The sequence below is a fragment of the Rhamphochromis longiceps genome, linkage group LG15 (genome assembly GCF_057381845.1).
Source record: "Rhamphochromis longiceps isolate RC_006_pf linkage group LG15, R_longiceps_female_GT1.1, whole genome shotgun sequence".
In the NCBI taxonomy this organism is placed as follows: domain Eukaryota; kingdom Metazoa; phylum Chordata; class Actinopteri; order Cichliformes; family Cichlidae; genus Rhamphochromis; species Rhamphochromis longiceps.
Genome location: NC_140571.1, coordinates 16,650,289 through 16,663,214, shown reverse-complemented (window position 1 = coordinate 16,663,214; position 12,926 = coordinate 16,650,289). Strand labels below are relative to the sequence as shown.

General features: G+C 37.0%; 1 protein-coding gene across 5 annotated transcripts in view; it reads right to left on the bottom strand.

The window, feature by feature from the left end:
* lama2 (laminin, alpha 2) overlaps nt 1–12,926 on the bottom strand; it is a 231,189-nt gene that overhangs the window by 185,794 nt on the left and 32,469 nt on the right. For all 5 annotated transcript variants that reach the window (XM_085382585.1, XM_085382587.1, XM_085382586.1 and 2 more), the window contains exon 2: nt 1,841–2,011. In XM_085382585.1, coding sequence (XP_085238711.1) covers nt 1,841–2,011 — 171 coding nt within the window. The remainder of the gene's footprint in view (nt 1–1,840; nt 2,012–12,926) is intronic.

The window sequence follows — 12,926 nt, the reverse complement described above, 5'->3', positions numbered from 1 at the left end:
CGAGGCGTGATTGCGGGTGCCGCTCAGGTGCGTCCGCCTCCCCTGCAGCGGCGCTGCAGACCACGCCCCGCCACACACCTTAACATGGTAAAATACATATTTAGGCAGAATTTTGCAAATATCTATTTTTCATTTTTCAGCAGCATAGTGCTTTTTTTCCAATTATTTTTTAAAAGTCAGGTCAAGGCTCCAAAAGCCCAAAGCCGATATAAGGGTGGCGGCTCACAACAGTTTTTGTTTGCCACATGGATCATTTTAGTTCAGCTGGGTGTCTTTCCTTTTGTTATATTTCTTCAAAATGTGTTAATTACATAAATAAAATGTAACTTTCTCTGTAGCACTTCATGGATTTCATAAGCAACACACCTTAGTTGTTCACACAAAGCATAAAGGTAAAAAACAATATATACAGTGTTATCTTCATTTTAGATGTCAAAAAGTATTTGCGGCTCCCAGTGTTTTCTTTTGCGTGGAAACCAGGTCCAAGTGGCTCTTTGGGTCCTAAAGGTTGCTGACCCCTGACCTAGGGTAAATGCTTTCTTACAAAGTTACCTGTAGATGACGACATATAAACTTTATTTTAAAACTGAAGCTACGTCCTAGAAAAAAAAAAATTCCCAGACCAGCTGGTGGATGCTAGAGCTTTCTGTTGAAATCAGTCACAAAGAGAGCCCTGCGCCAAAAAGCTCCTTGTGATTTCTGTGTTTACTAGTAGGTTGGTGTAATCACCCGTAGTTTGCATAAAAGATGCCGACTTGCCAAGTGTTGACCTTCAAACTAAAGTTGTTACAAGTCTCTAAAACCAATATGTTGAGTTGCACTTTTCAGTTTTACTACTACTTGGCAAGCAGTTGGTGAGTGTTTGCAGACAATATATTGTTTTCTACACAAAATACAAGGACCAAAGCAACAGCAATGAGGTTTTTTTAAATTTCACCCACCAACTGTCAACTGCTCTTTTAGTGCTTTTATAAGCAGTGGGCCATTTCTGAATGTTGGGCAACCTGATGGTTGACCCCCCCTTAACTCACTTTACACAGCCAAGAAGTGATCTACATACCCTACCAAAATACAGCTAGTTGTTATTTGAACATACTGAACACACTGTCAATGAACATATTAAGGATTGTTGTGGCAGATAGCCGCTGAGCCTGGTTCTCCTTGTAGTATTGTAGCATCTCTACCTTACAATATAAAGTGCACTGAGGAAACTGCTGTTGTGATTTGATGGTATATATTTAAAATGTAATTAAAGATATCTGCTCAAAAGGACAAAAAGAGCCACAAGTTAAAAAAAAACAAAGCTCTAAAACCTCATGTTGAGAGCACGCTAAAGACTAAGCACTAGGCTACTATGGATACACGTTGACCTCATTATTTTAAACCATGGCCCATCACTATATGAATATGCGCCAATGTAAGAGTATACAATAAGAAAATAAAGAAAAGGATGGGCTCCATTTAATGAATAACACCAACAATGAACTGGCTGACTGATGGCTGACTAATTGGTTTGTTGACTAATCACTGGATACTAGTTAATGATGGAGTGCTTCACTGACAAACTGATTGGGTATTTGACTGGCTGAGCGGTTAATTGAATTATTGATCCATTGTATTATGACAGTCTGGTAGACTACTTGAATAATGAGTGCAGGCTAATTTTGTATTGTCGTCTTGTCATGTTGCAATTGATTCCTCGTTTTGTTCTATAATTATCGTTTTAGACAAAATGATTGGTTAACATCTGGCCAATCATAGTCTAATTAACTAATGTAAAATGATTAATTGTTGTAATCACTAAGACTATAAGTCTCATGTGGATGTGACTCTTCCTTACCCATGGGATTTGCACTCCTTTGGTTGCAGATTCGACACTGTGCATTTCTAACAGGCTGTCCTGGAACGTGCTCCACAAGCTTGCAGAACATTTCTGGACCAGTTGAACCACAGGTAGCATTGGTTGTTATATTAGCCATAGTCGCTAGATTCAACACAGCTGGAAACAGACCTGGGGAAGAAAAAAAAAAGAAAGAAAACAGACATGGGTAATTGGATAATTGCATACAGATGCAACTTTTGAAAGTTAAAGAGCTTTATGCATTAGTACTGATGCCTGCATATACCTTCTACTTTTTTTTATAGCTTAAAAAATTTGAAATAAAAAGCAAACCTACATCAACTATCCAATAAAAAAATTACAATATTTCAAAAGTTAGTTCACTCGTTTTCAACATATCTAAAAAAGAAAAGAACACAGTACATGATAACTTCGAAGCAAGTTCTATGTTATTGTGCATTCAGATCTTCGTTAATCACACATCAAAGTCCGTTCAGAGCACTTCAAATGAGGCCAGGCTGGATTTCTTAGTCAAAGCATAAAATAAAAGGTGGGCAATTGCCAAATGCTACCGTGGGGGGTTGTTAGGAACAGCACATCCTGATTTGCATTTAGGTTTTGTATTTCAAATCAAAATGATGCCTGTATTTCTGTTGTACTGAGGTTATGAGTAATTAGCCTGGAACATGAGGGGGAGGGCAAGGGTTTCGCATCATCCAAGCTATTTAATTTGGGTGTATTTTCAGTGCAGTCAAAAGCAGTTAACATCATTTAACATCAACAGATAGAAATGGCTGTAATCACTTTATCTTTTGATAAAAGAAGCATGGACAGAATATTTTTCTGGCACGCTTTCCACTGTGCAGACTTTGAGCAATTTTGTACTTTTGTTTCAAAACTGTTCATTTGCATTATGTTGTTCAAGCAACTTTCATTTTCTGACCATGGACATTTTTCACTGCTGGAGCCACAGAATGTAAACTAGGAGAGGACATACATTATGGAAAATCCTCCAATTTTTTTTCCAGGATATTCTTGGAATCCATTAATAAAGTTATACTGTGCTAACAGGACTTTGTTTTCAACCTTATTGTTATGGTAATCTTGTGAGACCAGGTTCATTCAAGCAGGAAGGACATTCAGGAAACTTGGATGTTTTATGCAGAAAGAAAATGCAACAAGCCAGATATCAAGGATAAATGTGAAGACCAAACGTATGATATACCACTCACTGCCATAATTTATTCCACAATAGGTCATATTTATGCACATTCAGCACATTTCTCCATCTATGTAAGGCTGACACCACTCTGTTCATCCCTAAGACCTATTATCATTCAGTTAGTTTTCAAATAATCTACATATTTAATCAATAAATGTTTAAATGACGTAAAATATCATATGAATGGATTGATGGAAATCCATCCTGATGCATTTAATTTCCCTAGTGGATACAATGAGACAAGACCATATATGTCATGGAGCCAGGAAGCTAGAATACTGTCAACCTTCAGTGACAGTTCACTTTGGGAATCTCCAACAAAGAACAATACTGTGCACCAAAACTGCTGGAAATGGCAAATGTGTTTTACCAAAAACATACAGTTGAATATTAGTCGCTAGTTTTGTGCAATCTAAAAGTAAATGTTTCAACTGAGAATGGCTGCAGCAATCACCAGTTACACTGCATAAGTTTAACTGAGCAACAGTGGATAGACACGTTACTGAAAAAGCAGGGCTTAAAGCTTTAAAAAGCATATTTCAAAATACAACATCACTACCACTTTCCCAAGCTGTCAATCTCAGTACTGACATCATGACTCTGGTCCAGTCATCTTCTTGCCCACCGTCAGTGCAACTAACCTCCTCCCCATCAGAGCTTCATCTAAGCCTCAGTCTTCATCTTCACCACCACCAGCGTCTAGACTCCGGGGGCTCCTGTCTTAAATCCTATCACCACTGGGAGTCTGTTCTGCCATGATGTCTAATTACCAAACACATTAATTTCTCAATCTCAATAAATCATGTTCAAGTCTTCTAAGTGATCTCTCCCTATTGATAGAGGTGGGAATCACCATACATCCCACGATACAATATTATCACAATACTTAACGCACGATACAATATTATTGCAATTTTTTAAAATATTTTGCGATATTCAGATTCTGTACATAAAGGTAAACTTTATCAATATTAATTTTATCTAATATCAAAGTCTCACACTCAGTCTTTCTCTCATTTCAGTTTTATTGTTGACAAACTGAACGGTTTGTATTATAGTCTAGTCCAATTATAGCTATTCTGAACTATGCAATTTATGAAAACTATGCAGCCCATTCAGCAACTGAAGAATTTGAAAGTAAATTAAAACAAAATACAATTTTACATTAAATAAAAAAGTTTTAAACTTAATTAAAATAAAACATGTCTTAAATTAAAATAAGTAAACTGTCATGTTTATTGCTGCCAAAAAACAAGTTAAACACATTTGGACAGTGAAGGAATGTCAGGATTCTTGCTCAGAAAAAGGATCAACATGCTCTGAAGTCAGAGCATGTTCCAGTCCACAAAAACCTTTTTTGTAACAAAATATCGATTTCTGCTGTTCCTGTATCGATACATTATTAGCAAACAAAATATCACGATACTACACAGTATCGATTTTTTTCCCCCACCCCTACCTATTGACATAAAATTACTGGAATTTTCCTTGAGATATAATGACTTGCTTTTGAGGGATACCAATATAGCAGAGACCTCCTACAGAAACAACTATGACACGGATAAGTCAGATAAAGCTTGAACAGAGGACCTGGGATTGGAGTGAGTTGCGAAGTGGCTTGCAGAGGCACAGCAACTGTGGGCAGTTTAAATAACATACCCTATATTAGACTTGACAGTTGGATGCAAAAAAGGACATCAGCCAAACCCTCAGTTGATGTGGGCTGGCACTGAGCCGCTGACGGTCTGCCTGAAATAACACTCAGTTTTTTAACAAAAAAGAGACCGTTTTCAAAAAGAATTTATCAATTAAATCATTAATTCAATTCTTAAAAAAAATAATCAAAATTACTATTTTGCTATGCATGTAAAGCTAAAATGTAAAAACCAACCAAGGTTTATAACTGTTCAGTGTTTAACCAGAACTTCCATTCAAGATATCAAAAGCTGCATTTTACATGTTGCAGTACAAGGATGGAACATTGGCCAGTATCAGCTGTCCCTAAGAGATCACAGAGTGTTCACTATGAATGGCAAGCTTGTTGAACTTAAAGTCCTGGAATGCTGAACATGGCCTACATATGGTTCACATTTCCTTTCTGGAAATCATGCACAGATAAACACATAAATATACTATGTTACACTAGACATTACAATTAAAGTTTAAGAAAACAAGTTAAAGAACATGTGCATGTATACACAATGAAAAATAGATAAATATAAATGTACCATATCGTGCACATGGGAGACAAACAAATCAAGGGTGAGTAAGAAGGAGAGGAAAAGTGTAAGGAAGTCTGAGAGGAGAAGCACTTGGAAAAGCGTGGACTGTCTGTGAGTGTTTGTCCAGATGAGTCCAGCTGTTTGGCCAGATGTCAAGACAGATGAACTGTGAAAAACATCTAAGACACCCAAAGTCTCTCTCACATATGCGCACACATTCTCATACGAATACTCACAACATATCACATGCACACGTGTTTCCCACGCTTTTAGTAATGATATCTGAGAAGCCCCTGCCACTTAAGAAGCCCAGACTTCCATTACGACTTTTTTAAATAAAGGAAACGTCACGGATAAATATTTTAACCAGCTTCTCAATGAGTAATAACACAAAGTCCCGTATTTATTCCTCCTGTATTACATATTCTAGTGGTTTTAATTCACCTTAAAGCACTGAAGCACACAAAATATTTATAGTTAATCAAATTCCTCGAGCTGTAATGTATTGAAACACATTTGATTTAACAGAAAATGTGCATTTTAGTCACAGAAACCTTGCAAGGATACCATACAGACTTTTAGCCCCAAATAAATTTTAGAGTTGGCCCAATTTTTCTCCAAATCAGTCGTCATTTAATGTGTAACTTCTGGGGGGTGTGATGATGGTAAAATCACTGATCAGCTGTTCTGCGGTTTGAGCAGTCACACCGTTTGATTTCGAACATAACTGCTGTCAAAATAACCATTGAAGTCAGCCAGCAGGTGAGGTGACCCAGATGTAGATCCCTATGCAGTTAGCCAAAATGACCATTCTAGGCAGCTACCCACTGTGCTTATTTGTAGCTGCAGTCAGAGCAAAGCATTTAAAACGATTCATGTAAAAATTTTGATTGTTTGGAAAGCTACAGGAGGCATGTGCAGACTTCCCCAGGATTTTTTTTTTGTTCCAAGAGTAATTCCCCTGAATCCTTCCAACAAAGATGGGATGTGCAGTTTTAACATGACCTGCAACATGTGCACGAGCTGCACCTTTTGTGGGAAATATGCCGGCTTGAAATAAAACAGAATCATGCATTAATACACCACATTTATTTTTTATGCTTTATTTGTTGCGAATTAGGTTGCTGTACTTAATATAAATTCATTTTCCTAAGCTTATTCAACAAAGTGTTCAAACAAATAGTCCCACAGTCACAAATGCCTAAATCTCAACTCACAATCAAACAGTCTAAGTGCAACTCCTCTTTGTCTCTCTCTGAACCCTGGAATGATAATGCAGCCACTTTTATAGATTTGCTATCAAAATCTTTTCAATTTAATCTATTCACTGTGATTCTTTGTGAATTTCTGAGATTTCTTTTTTGATGCCTCAAGATTAGTCTGATATTTGGTCAACCTTTCAAAGAACACAGTCAGTGGAGAGCAGTCTGAACTCCTTCAAAAGCACTCTTTTGTTCACTTATTCTCAGTTTGAACACTGGCAACAGGGAAGAGATAAAGCTCTAAAAAAAAAAAAGCAATGGCATTCAAGACCTGTATATACATACCACAGAGGTAAGGAAGAAAAAAGAGATTGCATTCTTTTGTGGTCAACATAGACAACCAAGACCCGAGTATAAAACTTAGTTTAATGTCTTACTGCACAATAAAAAAAATGTCTTCATGAACATATTTTTATGGTTATTGTCCACACCGTTTATAACTGCCAGGAAATCAAGCCAACATTCTACTTATTCCTGGGGTTTTGATTCACAACCTGGAAGAGTCTCTAGATACAAGTGTGTGTGGGAGACTGTGGAATTTTCAACTTGATTTGAGACAGCTATTACCCTTAGCTTTTTATCACTTCTTCATGTCTGATTTACAGATTCACACGTGGTCTCCCATATGGAAAAGAAATAGTAAAAACTTATATGATTTACTCATGAAAGTGGCCACTTTCTCATTACTTTCATATATTGTTTTAGTAAGTATCCAAAACATACAAGTTTCATTATATAATTTTTCAAGAGCTCTTATATCTGTTTTCACTCTTGTGTGCTTTTCATACAAGATTCACACAAGACATATACAAACTTTATAAGATTTATATATATATTTTCCATATGGGCTTAAAAGAGAACTTCATTTTTTTCCGTGTCTAACTGTATTGGCTTTGTCTTTCAAGCGAGCTGGGAAATACTGGTGGTCAGATTAAATTCACTGATGCTACAGTGATTGGTACTGTCCTGGGTTCAAATCCAACAAGTGACTGGCGTTGGCTCCTCTCTGGGTAATCTATCTTCCTGAATTGGATAAGTCTTATAATTAGACAGAAGTACCATTTTCATCTCATCAGCCTGTCATCAAATTTAGGTTCGGTGTACATGTTGTGGTCATTTTGCTGTGAACTGCTCTTAAGAGGTCATACGCAGGCCATCGGAGTGGTTTATACTATTAAGGAATTTCAACACAGCCAGATTTCATTAGACTCATGACTCTTCTTGTCCACATAAAATGATCCCTATGAGTGTCCCTACTCCAGTGAAGGACATTATCAGATAATGATGATAAGAAGTTGACAGAAATAATAAACTTTATTTATTTTTATAGAAATCTATAAAGAACATAAAATACAGTTAAAAATTAAAAGTTACCATCTTATAGTCTAAATAAAGGAAACAAGAAAATCATTAGATCACCACTATTGATGAATTAAAATTTTTAATGACCAGCAAACAAATATAACTGATTAATTTTCTACTTTGTGTTCTAGTAGCTGTAATTGTGGGAAAGAGAATTAGCAGAAACTTAGAATCAAATATAAAAACATTCCAATGCAATGGCAGTGCAAAGCTAGAACTCTTGAAATTTTACAGCTGGGCTTCCTTCGTGGCCAATAAAGAATCTACATCACACTTAACACATGCAAATAATGAAAGTAAAATAATTAGTGAAATCGTGGTACTTCAAGCCAATTTTAAACTATAACTTTGAATGTAATCTGCTATAAACCAGGTGCTGCAGTATAAGTTACCACAGTGATTTAGACAGGTAAAAAGAGAGGCATTAAAAAAAGCTTTGACTCTAAGATCTACATAGCTGCTAATCCATTAACGTCACTTTGTAGTACACCCCTGAGTCAGTGTGGTAAACAATACAAAGAAATGTAGAAAAAAAAACCCAAAAAAACAAAAACAAATAGCCAACTAAGAACAAAGAGAGATTTTCAGAATAAAAAATCACAAGCAAATCAGTGGAGAACATCTAAAAAGCTTCAAGAAGTTCTAAAACATCTGTCCATAAACAAAGTGAAACAGCAAGGAGGCTGATTGTCTCATTGGTGGCAGGTGGCATGCAACGAACAGCGAATGAAGTAAAACAATGTGAGTTATTAACAGGAAATTATTCAAGCATAAATCCAACCTACACAGCTCTAATAGGAAACAGAACTTTTTCAATGAGCGAACGAAAAGAACTCAGCACTGTGGGCAGAGGCTCTGAGACCTTGCACCGTGCTACATTCAAGCAGTCGACCCTCACCACATAAACTTAATCTTAACCCAACAACCCTTACATTTCAATTTTCATGTTGCAGAGAAGAAAAACATTCCAGCTTTAAAGAAATAAAACAAGGATATTTGAATGATCTTTACTTTGGGGACTTTTATGGGTTGCTGGCTGTTAGAGCAACATCAAAATTCTGGTTAGTTCTGATCATGTGTCCGACTGTGACTTCAGACGGTGATAAGTTTTTTCTCTCATGCCTTTTATGTTGAACAATAAGGTGAGATAACAGAGAAACAGAGAGCGCTGGATAAAGACGAGGGTTCACATTTCAGATTCACTGAATGACAAGGACACAATGATTGTCTGCCTACGGGTCCGTGGATGCCTCTCACATACACACACCTACGAAGGTTCATCACCTTCCACTCTTTTCTCTCTGCTCTGATAACTATGGCAACCTGCCTGTCTGTGTGTCTGTCTGTCTGTCGGCCTCTCTATCCTCCTCCATCTACGCTCTGTTAACCAGAAGTCTCCGAGGATTTATTGCCATACTGGCTCTAAATTTTAATACTGTCAAAATGCATAAGTATACCTAGGGAAAGCTGGGCGGTGTCATTGCCCAAGGAGTTGTCAATGTCCTAAACTTTCGATGTTTTGCTAGTATTGAAGGCTGATATTATGGAAGCCCATATCTGCCACACACAAAAAAGTATCCATAACTCGAGTTATCTTTCTCAAAAGTTCGACTTATTAATACGAAATTTTGACAAAAGTAGCTCGAAATTTTGACTTACTTTAATTTTGACTGACTCAAACTTTTGAGTTGATAACTTGAAATTTTGAGTTAGAGTTTCCAATCAGTAATCTACGTGAATCACATCATCTCCTTGTTAGCCGGAAGCTGAAACCCTCAGCTACAAATGCTAGAGCTAAGCTACTAGTATTACAGCCAGTCATGAATGCACAAATTGCTGATTATTTTCAGCGTGGCTTCACAAATGATGAAATTCTTGAGTTATTAGCTGAATCACATGGCGTTACTATCAGCAAACGTACTCTCGAAAGCGCCAATTTGAGTGCGCATTCCACGTATATTACTGATTAGCAGAGCTAACTCTCTGAAAAGTTACTTTTCTCAAAATTTAAAGTTGATAAGTCAAAATTTCGAGAAAATAAGTTGAAATTCTGAGTTAATAACTCGACATTTTGAGTTACGGATACTTTGGGGGGGGCTTTGTGTGGGCGGAAACGGGCTTACATACTGATATAGCTAGGTAAAAACAAAAAAAAAAAAAAAAAAAAAATGGTTGTTACCATTAAAAATTTGTGTTAATCAAGTTGACTTTTTAAACTTTTGAACTTTGACCTTTTTTCCCAGTTCCCAGTCTCCTCAAGTGCACTTACAAAGAAATTGAATTATGATTATTAGTCAGTACCAACACCAACAGGAGTTTGAAGGAGCATAGCTATTGCTACATTTACTATGAAAAACATGGGAAATACTGCAAAAATATGTGCTTTTGCTGGTACTTTAGCCTATCCCTCGCTGAGGAAAGACAGCAATCCAGATACACAAAACACTTTTTTTTATAATTGTGTGAAACATAGTTTGAAAAACCATGAACACTATCAACTCCAGCCACGGTCAGGGTATCTTGTTGTTCATTCTTTGAACTTTATCTTTTTCCTTGTACATTTTCCTCTTTGTGGTGAACATCCATATTTCTTGACTTTTTCAAGCCAACTTTTCAAACTTAGTATTTGAACTATGCATCGGGTCACCACCACTGGGTGACACGTGATTGTTTTTTTCTGGCAGGCTGCACAATAGAGCGCCTTTGTGGTCTCTGTGTTGGTCGGATTCTCATAAACTTTCTATTTTGACAGCCAGAGAGCTACACAATGAGCACAACTGTGAGCCCTTAAAGGATGTCGAGCACAAAAACTGAGATGATATTGTCTATATTCAAATAGTCTACATGTTCCTATGCAATTCAGTCAAAATCTTGAGTCCTTCATCAGCACATGAACTTATATAACATCTGTGTCAACTGAGCAAACCAACCCACCTGTTAATGTAAAATATTACTGAAAGCTCCTCAAACACCTCTCACCTTCTTTTATTTATCTTCTATATTTATGCTTTTTTACATATATGTAATTGAGGCGGGCACACATGCTCAAGTGCACACAAGCAGAGTTTTCAAAAGTCAGGCTACTGAACCGTTCATCAATGTAGTAACATGGGTCATTAACATAGGAGTCTACATTAAATCTAAGGGGAAAATGGTCACACTGATCAGATTTCCACAAGTTCGGGACGATAGCATATTCTTTTTTATCTTATAAAGGTTTTTTATTGCATTAGGAATAAAACTTTATTTGCTTTTTTTGTCATAATAGAAGATGACTCGGCACTGCTCGCCTTGCTCTGCGTCTGTACGTGTGCCTTATGTGTGTGTGTGTGATGGATGTGTTATTGTTGAGTTTTGAGGCTAGATGTATGCTTGATGGAATAAGGAGGAGGTTGAAAAAGACAGGATCATCTCTCTCTCTGTATCTCTCTCTCTCTCTCTCTGTAACTTTCCATCTCTCCCTCCACCCTGAGTGCTTAGAGGGTGAGAGCGAGATATGGATGGAAGAAAAGATAGAAAGATTGATGGAGAGCAAATAGATGGATGGAGGGATTCCCAGAGAAAGATGAAGTGTTGTTTAAAAAGGGTGAGGGCTAGAAGAGGAATGAGACTGCAATAATCCTGTATATGCACACACATAACCTTTATATAAAGATATTTACATAAGCAAAAAGATGAAAAACCGAGGCGCAGAGCTTTAAACTCAGTAAAATACATATGCAAAAATATAGAAAATTACTCTATATCCAGTCTCACAGAGATATTCTTCATAAGATGCATATGCACCTAACACGCAAATTAATTTCCAGCAAAAAAGATAAAAAATAAATAGAGAGACACTAATCAGTGCTGGACTCATCTTCAGCTTCATGAGGATCTCTCCTAAACAATCTAATCAGCTTTGTTACTGTAGCTCAGCTGTGCTCGAAACACCAGAAATATGATTTCTCTCCTTCGTTTGAGCTTGGTAAACAAGGCAATCCAGGAAATGGGGTTTTAACAGTTTAATAAGGACAGGAGAATTCAATGCATGCCCAGATTTGTACCAAATATCACCAAAATGTCCACATGAAGGTGAGATCAGCAGCAGCTATTTCGACTTCAGCAGCATCAAAATCAAAACTTAATTATCTTGTTATCTGGATATATCAAATTTTCCATCAGAATGAGGGACCAAAGCTTCTGCTAATTGATTCTGGCTGCAGTGCCCGCATCTGCTCATGACCAGAGCCATGTGGTTAATATCAATGATTCAGTTTTTCCTTTAAGACAAAACAATTTTTGGTGGCCACGTATCTGCTTCATTACATCAATGTTTGTTTTTCATCAAGGAGAAACTGAAAATTTATGAATCAGAAACACACGCCATGGCCCCTTTTCAGAAGCTTAAACTGACTATAACTCGTCAGTTCGTCATATGTCAGGCTAGATGAAAATAACGTGTTCTCAAGACCATATCCTAATTTTGTTACTGAAGGTGGGCGAGATGATAGCCTGAGTCATGACTGAAACCCTGGTAAAATAAATAAATAAATACAAATAAGGCATAAATAATTTTCTGTCTCAGTTAACAAGGTGACACAGGGTACAGGCAGGCATCTGCACACAGAACTAAGGTACAGCAAAGCATGTTTCCAATAAAGAAAGTGATCATTAAGTGTAACATCAACATAACACTTGGAGACCTTAGTAAAATAATGCAACCGAATGATTAAATTATAATTGCAAAGTTTCCTCCTGTTACACATGGCTCTACAGGAAGGAACCTAACAGGTAGCACTTTGTCTAAATCAAGCCTATTCAAATGGCGGCCCGCGGGCCAAATGCGGCCCAGAAGCAACCTGTGAGTGGCCCTGCCTGTGGTCCTGGCAGAAACACAGAGAAAACGCAAAAAATGAATTCGTTAATTAATTTTTTAAAAATTAAAAATTCCTACAGCGTAGTGTAGACTGTGAATGCAACACTCCTAGTAGCCTAGCAATATTTAACCCACAATACACCGTGATGTAAACTTATTA